The 17,794-nt window shown below is 38.7% G+C and overlaps 1 protein-coding gene across 4 annotated transcripts; it reads left to right on the forward strand.

Annotated features, from left to right (window-relative positions):
* Positions 1-648: 648 nt before the first annotated feature.
* pdzph1 (PDZ and pleckstrin homology domains 1) lies at positions 649-17,665 on the forward strand. 4 transcript variants are annotated; one of them, XM_079862162.1, is made up of 14 exons: positions 649-1,334; positions 1,950-2,042; positions 3,203-5,503; positions 6,746-6,913; positions 7,298-7,468; positions 7,548-7,649; positions 8,786-8,896; positions 9,243-9,308; positions 9,606-9,784; positions 9,867-10,024; positions 10,785-10,827; positions 11,041-11,230; positions 12,080-12,215; positions 14,727-17,665. In XM_079862162.1, the coding sequence occupies exons 2-14, from the start codon at positions 1,985-1,987 to the stop codon at positions 14,824-14,826; spliced, it is 3,783 nt and encodes a 1,260-aa protein (XP_079718288.1). In that variant the 5' UTR covers positions 649-1,334; positions 1,950-1,984; the 3' UTR covers positions 14,827-17,665. The 4 variants fall into 4 exon arrangements, with proteins under 4 accessions (XP_079718288.1, XP_079718289.1, XP_079718290.1 ...); XM_079862163.1 differs by having other exon boundaries at positions 11,044-11,230; XM_079862164.1 differs by lacking the exon at positions 9,243-9,308.
* Positions 17,666-17,794: the final 129 nt, after the last annotated feature.

A 17,794-nucleotide genomic window follows, 5' to 3' on the forward strand; every position in this document is an offset into this window, starting at 1 on the left:
AGTTCACATGGCTACGCGGAAGCGATAAATAATTCTGTATTATAAATTAAGGCCAGACAAGTGCTTGCACCTTGGAATCTAATTCAAGGTCTGCGTTCTCGAGCCACCAGGCACTGTTTAGTGCGAATGAGCGGGCCAGAGCGCATTAAGAGTTTTCTGTTAGAACGGTGTCGTGTAAGCAGACCCTAAGTTAATAACTAATGATCTTTGTAAAGGAAGTGAATCAATCAAAACTAACTTTAGCTGGACAATAACTTTATTCTAGAGCTGCTATAAAGCCAAAACAATCTCTGTTACTATTATCACTGTAAAGCTGCTTTGAAACAATCTATATTGGTAAAAGCGCTATATAAATGAAAGTGACTTGACTCCCCTGGACGGGAGACGGAGTCCTCTCTGGACTCTCCTGGACGGGAGACAGAAAATAGAGGGCTCTGGTACGGAGGTCATCCTGGGACGAGACTCTGGAACGGGGGTGGCCATCTTGGGACGAGACAGGATTTAAGGATGGCGGGCATCTTGAGACGAAGAATCAGGTGTGGCCACCATCCTGGCTGGAGACTCACTAGGTTGGCTCAGGGATCTCAATTACTGGACGCATTATGACCACTTTTACTGCTACTAGATCCAATGCAGGTCTGTCATTCTGTCACACACAGGAAAGGATGCAGGATCTACTTACAGCAGCTTAACTTTATTTTTCAAAGAACATAAAAGAAACCAAATACTCTAGACAAGAAACAGAACAACCTAGCATATATCAACAACAACAGACAAGGACCAGACTGAAACACAGGACTTAAATACACAGAACAGATCAGGGAAACGAGACACAGCTGGGGAAAATGAACTAACGAGTAATTAACAAGACAACAGGTGAAATGGATCAAATTAACCTAGAAACATAGACAATCACAGAACGGAAACAGATCAAAAGCAAACTCAAAACATAGCAAACAAACACTCAACGTGACAATATGTCTATTCGTTGGTCTATTTGATAAGTGAATTATTTCGATTTTGATTGATTAATTTGTTAATTAAAGAAATAAATGTTTCCTTGCAAAAAAACCCAAAAGACAAAATAGAAAGAGAGAAGCTATTGGCTATCTATCTTTCTGAAGGGAGTTTCATACACTGATGCAGGGTTGGGTCTGAGGAGCTTCTTGGGATTAGTTCAATTAAGCTCCTTCTGGGCTTTATGTCAAGAATAGAACAATAAGAAGTGGAGCAGTGCTCTGATATCATCTAATGCTGCTGTTTGTGCAAATACCCCCTTTTCATCATCACTTCTCTAAAGACACCACTGTGGAAACACACCGGACTGCCTTAAGGTAAGAATATATATATTTGTTTGGATGTTTCTCTTTCGAGGTATAGTGTTTGTCACGGCGAGGTTAGGACTTTGCTGTCTCTTACAAAATTTGGTGAGGAAGACACATAACACCTCTCATCGTATTTCCCGTCTTCCACAAAAACAAATTCAGAACATCAATAAAATGAAAATGAAATTATGAACTAATGTTGCATTTATGGTTTGATTTTTGTTCCAGCAGGGAAATATCTGTTTGTTGACTGAGTTTAATGCATACAGCTTTTATGATTATATTAATTGAGAGAGCACACAGAATATTTGGACTTTTAAAAATGAATTTGCAACAGGATCATTTAAAATAAACTACTGAATACAATAACATATGCAAAACAATTTGTTAACATTATTTAATGTATGAAGTAATAATTTTTAGAGCATTTATTAATCTAGTGTTTATTTCTACATATAATAGTCATTTTTTTACAATTTCAGGTTGTATAAATTACCATTAGTTTGGATTAATTCATTAGTTTAGTCATTAGTTTATGAGAATTCACAATGAACACTAGTATATATTTATAAATAAACAATAACATAGATGATGAAATTGCACCATGTTTTTAAAATGTTTTAGCTGAAAGGATTGTAGATGTCACGTCACACGGCAGAATGAGTAGGAGGAAGAGGAGAAACAGTCGCAGGAGGAAGAGCTCCAGCAGCAGTAAACGTGAGTGTTGATCTATATGTGGCTCCTAGGCCATGTGTGGAGAATAATCCTCTAAACACTGTCTGACTCACGCTTAACCCATGCCTGCAGCACAGCCTGCAAACAGGTGCCGGATTAGCCCTGTTTATATAGCACTCGGCGTCACACAAACATATGCTTCGGAAAAAATGCTATATACAATTAAATAATAATGATCATTTCTGCTGGGTGATTGGTACTTTTAAAAGTACTATGGAAGAAATCTCTAAAATGCAAGTAAATGCACCAACTTCAATTTTTGGAATACAGAATTTAGAATATAGCAGTTCACATTATTGAAGGCCTTTTACAACTATAACGATAAAGATATACCACAGAGTTCAAACCACAACTATAATGAGAATGGCACAGAGAAATTATAATGGTGGAATCACTTTCAGAGCCATTTTTTCCAGCTGATAAATGATAAAAACAATCAGAATCCACAAGAGCTCGAGCATTTAAATATAATTATCATTATTGTTATCTTTATAATTATCGTTCTTGGTATGAACGGGCCTTTGGAATGTAAGCGTTATTGGCCCGAAAAGTATTATGACACTAAGCCACACATTATAAAAATCAATAAACAAAGTAAATTGTAAAAAATATCAAACCTAGAGGCCTTTTCAAATAAATGTTGAGCTTTTCGTCCTGACATCGAGACAGGTGTGGCTGAAGTGTCCAAATACATTTAGGGCCAGTATGCCTATAAATAATTTCTTTAATAGGTTAAAGTCGGCATGAAATGAATGTTGCGATAGTCTTTTCTTCTCTATTGTGACGTATGAGTGAAACAGCTTCTGGAACAAGAACAAATGTAGAGCGGGGCTTGATTTTGACTGTGGGGAAATGATTGGATGGTTAGTGGTTTGCTATTGGTGAATCTCATCATGTGAGTGACAGGTTGCCCCGCCCTCGCGCCAGTAAACGCATCATCAGAGAAGATGAGAGATGTGCATGGATAAACCATTTATAATACTGCAATATTCCATAAAAATATAAGAATAGTCCATTTTGATTTCATAGTGACTTTAAGCTACTTTATGATTACTACTGTAATATGACTTTTCCTTTAAAAGGATTGTGTTACAAATAAGATATCAAGAAATGCATTTAAACCTCTTTTCTCTTTTGTACAGAATGCATATCTCCATATAACTTTCAAAAGCACACTATGGTGGACACTGAGGTTCATGGGGAGGAAGCTGCAGAGAAAGGAGAAACGGACTCATTCTGTAAAGAGCTTATATTGTCAGAGTCTGAAGATGAGAAAGAGGCCGAGACTCCAACCACGGAGAAAGAAAACAGACCAGAGAGTTGTGAAGATTTTTTCCAGGAAAAAGAGAAAAAAGACAGACAAAAGTCAAACCTGGAACCAGTGGACAGAGATCCAGGGTTAAAAATAACACATTCTGTGACCTTTGATAATTTTGGACTGACTTCTCCCAGAGTTGTGTTTGAACGATGCCATGAGGCTTCTGCAAGAGGATCAGTTAGTAGTGTGATCGCAGTCACAACCACTAAGGTCAAGGACATGACCCCAAATATGAGGCTTGAGATCAGTGAAGTGGTGACGTCAGATGATTCACATATCAAGACAACTATTGTTCTTCAAAAACGCAAAGACAAAATAGAAGAGACTCATTTTAGAAGCCAAACTGAAAAACACCAAAATTCACAAAATCCCACAGTCTATTCATGGAACCAACAAGGAGCAGATTACAAACTAAATGTCAATGAGAATGTTATGTATAAGATTAGCATTGCAGAGCTGAATGCTGAGGAAACACACGCTTCTAAGAGTCATTGCTCATGGGACGAGCCCGAAGAAGTGGATTGCCGTAAAAGCTGCTGTAAAAATAACTTTGGTTGGGGTAACGCAGGTGGCCAGACTGACACTGATTTCACACTGGTTGATGGATCTTCCTGTTGTTCATCACCCTCTGATTTCTGGCAACGTCAGAGACCGATGCCGCTGCCTACCAGTCTCAGCAACGAGGAGCTATGGGATATCCCTCCCCCTGATGAATTTGCTGATATGAAGGTTGATTTTCTTGCAGAAAATGTTGCGTCATGTCAGATCAGTCCCAAAGAAAAATTCATTAACCATGACAACACTAATTTTACACAGACATCATCTGAGGTTCCCTTGCGCAAAGAGTTCATATGCCACAATACACTGGATGCGGACAACGGGTGCTGTGAACGGCTATCCGATTTGAGTCCTCAGGAACATTTATTCATGAATCCCAGAGTTTCAATGAATAGATCTTCCTTCACTAAAAACTTCATCGACAAACATGAAAGGAAGACTCGTTTGCGCAATAACAGCATTGCCATCCTAGAAACCCAAACGCATCGTCCAGGCTACATGGACATACCACCCAAAAGACGAAAGACTTACCCAGGAGTGGCGTATCATATGAGTCAGGCCAGAGAGAGCATTCCCTCATACAGAGAGTCTTTTTCTTCTGGCACACTGTCCTCGTTTTTCATGCAGTCCCTTCCCTCACAAGCTGAGAGGAGGGGGAGATTCTACCTCGAAGACGAAAGACTTCGTCCATTTGGGAGCCGCAAATCTTCCAGTAGCAGCAGCTATAGACCAAGCTCGAGCTCTACAACTGGTCCTGACTCGTTTAATCCCAAATATAAGGCTTACAGCACAATCAAAAACCCATTCTATCCATTCAGGTCAGATGAGAGTCCAGAAGAAGTCTTCTTTAGAGGTGAACAGTATCATGGGACAGCACAGTTAGATGAGATAATGCAACCGGGTTCGGATGGTGCCACTGCTGGTTTGATTGTTGTTGATCAAGACAGCACTTTAGCAGGCCAACTTGAGCTGAATGAAGTCAATGAAAGTGGCTTTGAAGACGAGATGGTGGAGCTGGATGAGTCGGTTTCGCCAGGTGACACCATGGACAGCCATCAAAGGGAACTTCTTATCCATGTCATCCCACCTTCACTGAGCAACTCTGAAGAAAAAATCGATGAAGGAACACCCAACGGTGTCAATCATATCATGTGCTACAGAGATGAGGCTGACGCCCCAAAGAAACGAAGAGGTTCAGTAATGACAATAGTCACTGGGGACTGTGAGCAGAGATTTCTATATGGCAAATATGGCTTCTCACTTGATAAGGACATTTCAGTGGAACATCCAGTAGATACTTTGAGTCCTGTGAGTGAGTCCCCTGCTGGGTCTCCAATAGAGGACCTGGGCAGCTTCAGAGAAGCTGTGGAAGAGCTCCAGGATTCATCCCACGCACAAAAAACCACAACCTCTACAAACTCTGAGCTGACCTTACAGATGGACACATCCAGTCAGCAGCCTGGAGAAGTACAAACAAATGAATCCCTGGAAACAATAAGTGCAGATGTCTGTATGACACCCAAACTCTATAAAAATGATTTGTCTGAACGGCAAAGTGCCTCAAAAAGTGAGCACTGAAATATTTTATGCTTTCTTAACATTGGTTTTCATCGGTGGGTCACAACCTCATAAGGACTTTCCTCCTAATAGTAGAAAAAAGTAGAAAAATAGGAATTATAATAATATTTAATACAAATTCTGAATGCTAGAGAGATTGAAAGCTACTGTAACTTGTTAACTCTCTCACAGATGGAGGTTTTGAAATATCATGTCCGCCTATTACCACAGCCATGAGCCAGAAGCAAATGTATCCTCCTTAAGATAATCACTATTTTATGCTTTATCCAATTATATAAATAATACATTATTTATTTAAAATATGCTATGTTTAAGTTAACATTAAGTTACTTATATTCACGGGTGCTCGTGACGTGAAAGACTGCCGTCAGCCAATAATTGTAGTGTTTGATACACATGTTCAGACACTGGTCACACCGAAGACATTCCCCGTAACATTGACTCCATGATGCCATGTCTCGTTCCCTTTCTCAGGGAACCAGGGTTACAGTCGTAACCTGAGATGATTTTATGCTAACTTCACTGAATTATGCAAAGTGTCCTCCTAACAGAAATGTCCACCCTAATCACAATATTCATTAGAGCCGTTTTTAATTAATTCAAGACTTCATGAAAATCATTCCACGTCCAGCAATGAAACGAAACAACACTGGATCGGTCCGTCACATCAGACAGGATTAAGAATGTGTGCTGCACCGACTCTTAAGTATAATTAAGAGTGCATAGTTCAGATTCAATTATCTTATCAAATTAAAAGAGGAAATGCTTCCAATAATGTTAACATCAAAAGTTATGTAGCCAAATAAATGTGCAGGTTGATTGACATCCTCAACAACCATTAACAAAACTATGCAAGGTACAAAAAAAAAAAAAAAAAGACCCATTCTTCATAAAATGCAGCAAGGACAATCATGGTTTGTGCTGACCCCAATTTGCTAAACCAATTTTAGAGACATTTAGACACCAAAATGGTAAATGTTCCTATTTAATCTGTCATTTAAATAATTTTGCATAATGTTCGAGCCTATGCAGATCATGCATATAATCATCACTATATTCACAATTATCAAATTTGCCACTGTGTTGGGTCATTACTTAATGTCCCATGCAAAATCTGGGTTCTGAAGATGACAACCGGATGAAAACCACAAAAACATTGTTTTGTTGGCTTTGGTTTTACACTGTTCCTGTAATGAAGTATCCTGTATTCTTTTGTTTATCATTTTTATAGATTCATTAGAGGTCAAAGAGCACCTCAGGCCTCCAACAGATTCCATTCATAAAGATTCAGAGGAACACTCAGACCACTGGGCGAAGAGACGTAAGCTCTTCAAGGAGAGCAAACAACGCAGCTCTGCAGGAGGAAGTTCTATAACTAGCAACATCACAGATGAATCAGGTAATCACTTACATATATGCTCATTTCATTTGCCATATGTGAATTATCTGATTGATTTCTAAGGAAGTTTCTGTGCAACCTGCAATGCTCTGCAGGGAATTGATATAAATTGCATTCCATACTATTTATGGCAGGAATGTCAAACTCGCAAGCTTTACTGGACTAAATATCTCCTTTTGGGTGTTGATTATTTTATTTGTTAAACCTTAGTGTAACCATCGAGTTCACATTGAACTTCGCTAGAGTTAGAGTGTTTGATATCCCTTATTTCTGGTATAATTTTGGAAGTTTGGCTTGTGTATTGAGAAATGTATTGTGACAATAACTATTGACTAACAAAATGTTGATCAAAAATCTGATTTTTTTTTTTCTCCTGGCATTAAGACACAATGAATTCTGAGGACACTCGTTCAGTGGACATGTCAATGCGAGATCTTGAGGACAGAGGATTTTACACAGAAACGTTTCACTCAGTATCATGGATCTACCATGGAGACGATGTTAACCAGAATGACGGTCCACACTGTCTCACCAGCTGTACCCGACCAGCAGCAAGTGGGTTCTTTGCCAGTTCTAGCCAACATTCATCACAGAATGCTATTTACAGTGTTTAAAGATGCATTGTATATTTCAGTTCGTGAGCGGACAGTAAAAATCGGCAAAGGCATGGGCGAGTATCCCTGGGGCTTCCGAATTCAGTTCTCCAAACCCATTGTGGTTACTGAGGTGGATACAAGTAAGTTATAGTTTTATAATATATTTTATAAAAAGGAATAGTTTGAAGGCACTGTTAGTCACTGTGAATTAACGTATCAGCCAAATGCATAAAGGTAAATGTACTAGGTTTGCTAGATTTTTGGGATTACTTTGCTAAAAGAGCTGTCCTGTTTGTTAGCCTTCCGGGAAGACCCAAAAAATGTCATGATGTAATTATTTTCATTTTGGCGAATTGATATATTATTTTATGTTTTCGTAAGATCTGCTTCTTCCCTACTGATGGTTAGGTTTAGGGGTTGAGCTTCATTCTTGCTTTTTATAGTATGTTTCGTGTACAATTGAAAGATTGATTGTAATATTCATATGTTTACTTTGTTGCGACGTGGATTGGCAATGGCAGGAATGCTTTGGATAGTTTTGGATAGAGTCATAAGGATACAGAAGCTGTACTGGGTTTAGGAGCTATTTTTACCATTCAATTTAAGAATTAAAAAGTCCTAAAATTAGGAGTGACACATGGCTAAATTTGCTTCAAAATGTTCAAACTAAGAACCACTTTTAGCCTTAACCCAGCAGACAAAAATATATTCGAAGAACTTTTTGCAAATTTTCCCATTAAGTTATGAAAATGTTATTTCTGGATGTTCAAAAAGTCCAGTTTTTTAAATGTTTATTTTATTGAAAATTTTTTTTTTTTTTGATTATGCAAACATTAGTGAAAACATTAAGGGAATCTTCCATTTCATCATTTTGGGAATGTAACTTTTGAATGTTCTCTGAATGTTTGAAACGTGTAGTAAGTGATAACGTCTGAAAATGTTAGATGAATGTCCAACTAAAATGTTTCAGAAAAAAAATCTTCCATGAATGATGAATAAATAACGTTTTTGTTTTGACGTTTTGAGCCTCGCCAGAACGTTAGCCTAAGTTCTGAAAACGTTCCCTGTTAGCCGGGAAGATTTTTGGTGAAAACGTCCTTAGGTTGTACTCATACTCATGAACTAAAACCCTTATCAACCTTGAGCAGATGGACAATGCAGGAATTCATACAGTTTGAATCTGAGTAACATAGAGTGTGCTGTTATGAGCCGTTTTCTTGTAAATGTTGAGACCTGGGATGAGGTAAGATGAAGATGGCGGTGTGCTCTGCTTCAGATGGAGCCGCGGAGGAGGCCGGGCTGCAGGTCGGAGACTGTGTGCTGGCAGTCAACGGCACTGATGTCACTAGTGTACCGCACTCAGAAGCAGCTGACCTCGCACGCCAAGGTAAGATGGACACTCAGACTACATTATTAGAGATTATCATTCATTTTATCTGGGAGACACTCATGCACTGGTAAATAATCTGTTGTTTACAGTTCAAGACTCAGAATTACTCAGACTATTAATATGGAGATATATAATCTCAAACATAAAAGCAAAAATAAAAATATTAACAATATATATATGTTAAATGTGTAAAAATATGACGTGGCTCTATAGTGTAGCCACAAGTGTGGTCTTTCTTCATTTAGAATCTGAGGATGTTGTCTCTTAAACTATGAATTTTATGAAACATTTTCTAAGACCATGTCATACCAACACCCACTTGCACTCTATTGTCTATGTCTAGTGAGGCGAACTGTCCCATTCACGTTTCTATTGTTCTCACTCGAGAAACCTTTCACACCTCTCCCGGGTATGAAAACAAATCTTCATTGTTCTTTTTATATCTAATTTTTCTTTTGTTTGTATTCAGCCGTTATTAGCCTTAATTTTGGCATTACATGGCTTGCCCATCTACACCACTTTGATATCTGTTCAGATTTTAAAAGTTGTGTAGTGTATTCCAGCCTTTGAGCGAAATCATGCTCACATCCCTCATGATTTATATGGAAATGCATTGCTCTTGTGGGACTGGAGCTCAACAAAATAGCAGATGCTATTGTATAACTTCATTTTGTGTTATTTTCTTTCATGTGATTTATGTTTAAAGGCCCGGACATATTAACTCTGACCATTGGCTCGGATATCGGTCGATTGCCGAACACTCCACGGCCGACGTGCAGGGGTTACTTGCATAAGCGAACTCAATCCAGTTTGCTGAAGGGCTGGAGAAAGAGGTGGTTCGTGCTCAGACACGACTGCTGCCTCTATTACTACAGAAACAAGCGTGTAAGTTCAGTTTTCTGTTTTATCCAGAAGGATTTAACCTGGAAAATGTGAATGTGCAGTGACTTTTCCTTCTTCCTGGCAGGATGAAGGGAAGAGCCGGGCTCTGTCGGTGGTGAGTCTGGAAGGGGCGCAGGTGGAGGCCGACACCAGCTTGGGAAAGCCCTTTGTGTTCAGATGCTGCCCTGTCTCTGGGAACAGAGTTTACTACTTGTATGCAACATCAAACCAAGAGATGAAAAGGTGAGAACATACAGTGCTTTCTGAAATGAAGAGATTGTTTTGTTGTTACTGTATTTGTTAAAGCTATTAACGCTAACATTTTGTAAACATTTTTGATTTAATAAAACCTTATTAATGAGAGTGTGCAAAAAAATAAAATAATTTGCTTTAATCAAATTAGAAACTGCATAAGAAATGAAGATTTTGTTTAAAAGACATAGCCTACTGTAATAAATGTGTATTTTGTGTCACTGCACTCGCAGACTTTTTCACTTTATTGTTTTTGAATCTGCCAGTGCAGGAAGACAAAATGAACTCATACCAAGATTAAAAAAAATGTAAATACTGTAAATCTTAATATCTTAGTGACTGTTGCATCAAAGTAAATGTATATTTATTTATATTCTCATTTATTTCTAAATTCAAGTCAGGTTTATTTGTATAGTGCTTTTCACAATACTCATTTCTAATGTCATTTCGAGGCAGCTTTACAGAAAAGCCATGTGTGTAATTGAAGTGGTCAGTCCTACAAAGCATTATTATGGCAGTGATTAATATTAGTGAGCTTATTAGTTAAATTGAATGGTGTTTGTTTTTTTTCCCTAGTATTGGTTATATTTGTTGTAATTGAAATGTTAATTTAAATTGTAAATTGAAACTGCTGGCCAATGGATTAAGGCGATTAATGTAAGGCGATTTAATAACGTGCGTACGTACTAAAAGCCATGTGCTAAATAATAAATAACTTGAAATAAGCAGTTTGCACTGGTTTGTTTCTCAGGTGGCTGGAGGCTATGGGTCGAGCTGTTCATCCCGTTACTCAGGTAACTTCCTACTCATTTGTGTACATAGTATTTGCTGTGACATTATTACACATACCTTTGGTATTTCATTCTTCATGACAGCTCTGTTAATGTAAATACACATGATCAATTAATAAATCAGTGTCTTGCTAAACAGAATATCCCATTGGCTGATTGAGAATGATGTTGTTATGGAAGTAATGCTCATAATGTTAATGATGGTGATTGTTGAAGCAGAATCACGTGTGGGTGGACGTCACTCGACACAACTCAAATCTGCCCCCGCTGGCTGTCAAGACCCCAGAATGCCTTGGGTTGCTCCATCAGCTGGACCGGAACAAGGACTCATGGGTGCAGCACTACTGTGTGCTCAAAGATGGATGCCTCTATTTCTATGTGAGCATTCGCTCAACCTGCGCCATTGGTACGTCTGGGAAGTTTCACAGTGCAACTGTTTGAACTGCCATATTGTTGTAGGACTGCTAATAAAACAAAATCACATGTGAATTATCGCTTCATAAAGTTGGGCTCCAGATCAAATAAAATGACTAGGGAGCCAATGGATCCTGCAGTTAAACATCTTACAGTTTAAAATACTGTTTTCTTTTAGTTGCCAAATTCGAGAATTGTTCAAGAAGCACGTTTATCCATGCTCATATTCGGTTTTGAAGCTCTATCGCAGAGGCTGAAGTTTCACATGGATATAAAAAGTGCTTCTAATTTTTACACATTCTGTTCATTCCACGTCACCTTCCTTTGAGTTTTACTCCCAAACAAACGTCTCCCTTACAGTCAACTTTAAAAAAAAATATTCATTGCTTTAATATTCATTGCTATAAAGCTCTGTTGTGAATGTGTATCTTACAGTGTTTAAATTGTCGCATCAACAACCAGTTTGTAATCAAGCACAAATAATTTGTTTTTTTTCTTTTCTTTTTTTTTACAACTGCTTTAGTCACAGCCTGGAGACCTGTAAATTATTCTCTTTTGATAAGGATATATTAAACATACAGTTTTATTTATTTTCTTCAAATTTATTTTATATATATATATATATATATATATATATATATATATATATATATATATATATATATATATATATATATATATATATATATATATATATATATATATATATATATATATATATATATAATAACCCTAACCCTATATTTATATATTTCTTGTTAATAGTATGCAAATGTTTTGTTTTGTTTTATTTTAGTAGCTTGCAATGCTATGACTAATAGCTCCACTTGTGTGATTGCAGGAGGAATCTACTTGCACGGTTACACAGTGAGGGATCAGCCGATGGGGTCCAAGAGATCCACGATTGAGCTCAGACCTCCATCTGAAGAGTTCAAAGTGTTCTACCTCTGTGCAGAGAACGCTAATGAGAACAAGCGGTAATTAACTAGATTTTAAATATTGTCCAGCAATGCCAATATTCTTAGACAAAATAAATAGTTCAAAAAGATTAAACAGACTAAAGTTTGCCATTTCTAAAAATATTTTTTTTTAAAATAATTTTTTTATGAAGTCCACTTTATAATGCTTGTCAATCTTTCTTGCACCAAAAGCAATAACAATTTAGACAATACTAATTTTACCTTTCTAACAAATAGGGCTTTGAATCTAAATTTTTTTTTTTTAAATCAACAATCCATAAGCCAGACAGCACCATGTAATATTGTTTATTGCAAAGAACTGGCATGGCTGTTAGCAAAAGTGCATTCCTTTTTAACTAAAGTGCATAAAATTGATCAAATCAAAAGCTTTGAGCCTAAACTCAGTCTCAGGTGTTTTCACTCAAGACAGGGCATGAGCGGCTCTCTCCCCGTTACATTGGAGTCTTTAAGTAGGTCTCGCTCCCCTGCGGCTCCCTGGGCTTTTGAGCCTGGGTGAGGAGAGTTATTGGCCAAACTGCATTATGTAATGCTATAGTGTGTATAGCACCCTGAAGGGTGCAGGAGAATAAGTGGTTACCCACTCTCTCTATACTGAGGTTTTTAGCACATTGAATGCTCGCTTTGGAAGGCTGCTGAAGTAGAGTAAGGTGAACTGAACTATGATGGGCAATTCACAGGAGCCCCTCTGTTTCGTTTACCTCCCTCCCCAACTGCTGTTGGGTCTTGAAGAAGGGATGCGTCCTCCCATTAGGTGAGGTGCTTCTATAGATGTGGTAGTACCGAAGGTTGTAGTTGGGAACCCAGACAGCAACATAGTGTCGGGCCACATCGGGCCCGTGTGGAAACCAGATGTGGGCCGGATCTGGTAAGACACTATGTTGCTGTCTGGGAATGCTCCCTTCGATTGATACTTTGCACGTGACGTCACAAGTACTGGCTGGCGGGCAAGAACGTCGTTCTCCAGCAACGAAACCCAGTAAACTAATCAAGGGTCGCCAGTTTTACTATACAAAAGTTGGTGTTTTGAGGTGTAAACGACATGCCAGATAGTTGTTGTGCAATCGGATGCACTAACCGCAGATGAGATAAGCAACCTTCACAGTATACACACGTCTGTGCATATTACCATCAAAGGTAATTTCAACATTTGTTTGAATACAATGGGTGTATGGTCATGTAATTAATCGTCTTTAAGTTACTGTAGTTTTGTCAATCAACACCACCAGTATTCACCAGCTGGTTCGGCGAGTCAGCTGTTTGTGTTATGAGTCTAAGCTAGACTAACGTTAACTGTACGTTCACACCGCCGCCGGCGAGAGCGGCAAAATTCATTGAAAATGAATGATTTCCGGGGACTTTGACGCTCTCGCCGGTGGCGGTGTGAACGCACAGTAACAGCTGTCGTCTTTTGCTAACAATAACATAAGTGTGTGATAGGTTGTTTTGAGGTTTGCGATATCTATCTATGATTTTCAATGAGAACCAGAGATGATCCAACAGTAGAGCTAGATTATTTACGGAGGAATTATTACTGCTCGATTATCTTAAAAAAACTTGTCTGCTTTACACAATTTAGCTACCTTGGAGTTAATCCTAGTCCATAGTTATGCAGCTAGCTCGCTAACAGACTTGATAGCTACTAGAAAGTCCTGGAACTACAGGACTCAACGTTGAAAATACCGGTTTGTTGCCCGCCAGGTATCCGTGGTAGTCACGTGACTGCAAAGTATCAATAGGCTGATCCCTTTGTGAAAATACTGGTAAGATAGGCCTGACAGAAGCTGAGGCTATGTTGGGTGTTTTCTCCTTCGAGCTCTGCGCTTGGGGCCGTACAGGACTACAGCCGGGACTTGCCTTGGAACCTGGGGGATATTTCCCGGTACCTGGGACTATTGGCTTGGGGAGTAGTGCCACCATACGAGTCACATGGGATGTGCCCATGGGGTTGACATGCTTTTGACTCCGGCTGAGTAATTTGTAGAGTCAAGTTATGCTGTGCCCACTATGTCTGTGCATATTCACAGCCTAGTGAGACAGGCTTTCCCTCAGCATGGCGTAGTGGGGATTGTTTCCCCATAGTGTCAATACCACAAGAGTCAGTGCAATAACACAGAGTCGAAGTTCCACTTCGAAAGGGAACATCTAGGTTACGACTGTAACCCTAGTTCCCTGAGTTCCCACATCTGGGCCGACACTATCGGGGGTGTAAATGATAGTCCACGCTGTCTTTATCAAGGTGGGCCAAGTTACTGAATACAACATTGGTGTTGAAATATCAGTGTGGGTGGTGCTTTATTAATGTGCTTATGGTTGAAACTATGATGATTTATGAGTGACCCATTATTGTAGCTTCAGAAAATCCTGTTGTCCATATGAAACAATTGTGCTTAACAAATAATATTTTGTGAAATTTGCATGTGTGTCTGTCATCATCAACAGTGATGAATTGGCAGGAATCAAAGAAATACTGATGAATTAACATGATCCTTTCCTCCACTGTTTCCCTAGATGGATTAGTGCAATAAAATCTTCTATAGGAAAATGGCTGCCATTGCATCAAGCAATTCAAGACTACATGAGTCGCCCACCAGAGGAAACGAGAATGTGAACAAGACAGATCTTGCCACGAGGCGTTTAGCAACAAGTTTAGCGGTGGAGGGAAGGGAACGTGATGGTGAAGATCCTATGCCTTGTAAAGCCTTACAGACGTACTGTATCACACCACACTGGCATTGAGATACAAAATCAGAAAGATCAGTTGTAAGTAATAAGATGTGATAGGATCTTTACCGTTTTGATAAACATATGTTGAAGTGATCTGGAGAATGGCTTTGAAGTTTAACAAAAATATACAATTTGATAATAACATTAAAAAGTACCTTAAAAATTAAGGTGATCATCTCATGATAAAACCTGAAATAAGTGTAACTCCATATATAATATTCAAGTGCTTTATGACAACAGAGCAGCCGCGAGCGCATGAAGCTGCCATGGCAACCAGACCCTGCACAGTTCCCGCTGCGCTGTGACGGCTGCTAGCATAGAAGCAGAGGCATAACTCGCTAAAATGTACATACAGTATTAGGGCATCACCATCAGACCTCAGCCATTTAATAGATCGCGTACCAAAATCATGAGCTTATGTTATATAGAGCTTCAAGAATGAATTATTTGTTCCCAATAAACTGTTTTCTCTTTCACATATTGTACTTTTTAATAATCTCGTTTTAGTTCCACTTAACCATTAAGTTATGTTTCTTTGCATTCAGGCCTGCATTCCTGTAAACCTTTTTGTGTCACATAGCTACTTTCACTTCTGATTATGTTTCAGGATTTGCTAACTATGTGAAGACGCTGCCACCGCTATTGTACATAATACACATTTTCTTGGTTTTTGCTGTCTAGATCAGTTCCATAAAACTTTTAGTCAGTTTTATATAACCCACAGTAAAATATCTTACTGCTTTGTCTTAGCTCATTTGTACTATTTGTATGACAATATTATGAATTTTTCTTATTCTTTGTATAAATAAGGATACATTTCTGGCTTTTTGTATTAATATTTTTTACTAGTGCCAGATGTTTTCAGTTCCAGTTTACAGTTGGATAAAAACTAGGAGTATTTACACCTGGTCACTTCTTTGATTGCTGCCCATCTCAAATGCATTAACACTCGGTGGCTGTCTGATCAGTGAAACATATGAAGTGATCAAGTGTAAATATTCCCTAATGATTAGCTTAGAATTTGATGTAGTCTGTTCATTTAAGTGCTTGTATTGCATGTTAATATCCAATGCTACTAAGAAAGCTTGCCAAAATACAGACTTGCATTATGTTCTACCTCACATAAGTTGTTCTTGTAATATAAGTTTCATGATTACACAGGTCAATGGTGTCATTGAGGGGTGAAATATTTTGTATGAATTTACAACCCCAAATCAGAAAAAGTTGGGACACTGTACAAATTGTGAATAAAAACAGAATGCAATGATGTGGAAGTTTCAAATTTCAATATTTTATTCAGAATACAACATAGATGACATATCAAATGTTTAAACTGAGAAAATGTAAAAATAAGTTGATTTTAAATTTCATGGCATCAACACATCTCAAAAAAGTTGGGACAAGGCCATGTTTCCCACTGTGTGGCATCCCCTCTTCTTTTTATAACAGTCTGCAAACGTCTGGGGACTGAGGAGACAAGTTGCTCAAGTTTAGGAATAGGAATGTTGTCCCATTCTTGTCTAATACAGGCTTCTAGTTGCTCAACTGTCTTAGGTCTTCTTTGTTGCATCTTCATTTTTATGATGCACCAAATGTTTTCTATGGGTGAAAGATCTGGACTGCAGGCTGGCCATTTCAGTACCCGGATCCTTCTTCTACGCAGCCATGATATTGTAATTGATGCAGTATATGGTCTGGCATTGTCATGTTGGAAAATGCAAGGTCTTCCCTGAAAGAGACGACGTCTGGATGGGAGCATTTGTTGTTCTAGAACTTGGATACACCTTTCAGCATTGATGGTGCCTTTCCAGATGTGTAAGCTGCCCATGCCACGCGCACTCATGCAACCCCATACCATCAGAGATGCAGTCTTCTGAACTGAGCGCTGATAACAACTTGGGTTGTCCTTGTCCTCTTTAGTCCGGATGACATGGCGTCCCAGTTTTCCAAAAAGAACTTCAAATTTTGATTCGTCTGACCACAGAAGAGTTTTCCACTTTGCCACAGTCCATTTTTAATGAGCCTTGGCCCAGAGAAAACGCCTGCGCTTCTAGATCCTGTTTAGATATGGCTTCTTTTTTGGCCTATAGAGTTTTAGCTGGCAACGGCGAATGGCACGATGGATTGTGTTCACCGACAATGTTTTCTGGAAGTATTCCTGAGCCCATGCTGTGATTTCCATTACAGTAGCATTCCTGTATGTGATGCAGTGCCGTCTAAGAGCCCGAAGATCACGGGCATCCAGTATGGTTTTCCGGCCTTGACCCTTACGCACAGAGATTGTTCCAGATTCTCTGAATCTTTGGATGATATTATGCACTGTAGATGATGATAACTTCAAACTCTTTGCAATTTTTCTCTGAGAAACTCCTTTCTGATATTGCTCCACTATTTTTCGCCGCAGCATTGGGGGAATTGGTGATCCTCTGCCCATCTTGACTTCTGAGAGACACTGCCACTCTGAGAGGCTCTTTTTATACCCAATCATGTTGCCAATTGACCTAATAAGTTGCAAATTGGTCCTCCAGCTGTTCCTTATATGTACATTTAACTTTTCCGGCCTCTTATTGCTACCTGTCCCAACTTTTTTGGAATGTGTAGCTCTCATGAAATCCAAAATGAGCCAATATTTGGCATGACATTTCAAAATGTCTCACTTTCAACATTTGATATGTTATCTATATTCTATTGTGAATAAAATATAAGTTCCTTTTTTTACTCACAATTTGTACAGTGTCCCAACTTTTTCTGATTTGGGGTTGTATATATAACCACTGATCAGCCACAACATTAAATCCACCAGCGTAATATTGTGTCGAGGCATGGACTCTGAACGCGTCCTGTGGTTTCTG

Source organism: Squalius cephalus (genome assembly GCF_949319135.1).
Source record: "Squalius cephalus genome assembly, chromosome: 24".
NCBI lineage: Eukaryota > Metazoa > Chordata > Actinopteri > Cypriniformes > Leuciscidae > Squalius > Squalius cephalus.

Excerpts from the sequence above, each read along its gene's own strand:
- pdzph1 (XM_079862162.1), top strand. The coding sequence starts at position 1,985 with ATGAGTAGGAGGAAGAGGAGAAACAGTCGCAGGAGGAAGAGCTCCAGC. Across the intron at positions 6,914-7,297 it reads CAACATCACAGATGAATCAG|ACACAATGAATTCTGAGGAC; the intron begins GTAATCACTTAC and ends CCTGGCATTAAG. Across the intron at positions 12,216-14,726 it reads AACGCTAATGAGAACAAGCG|ATGGATTAGTGCAATAAAAT; the intron begins GTAATTAACTAG and ends CTGTTTCCCTAG.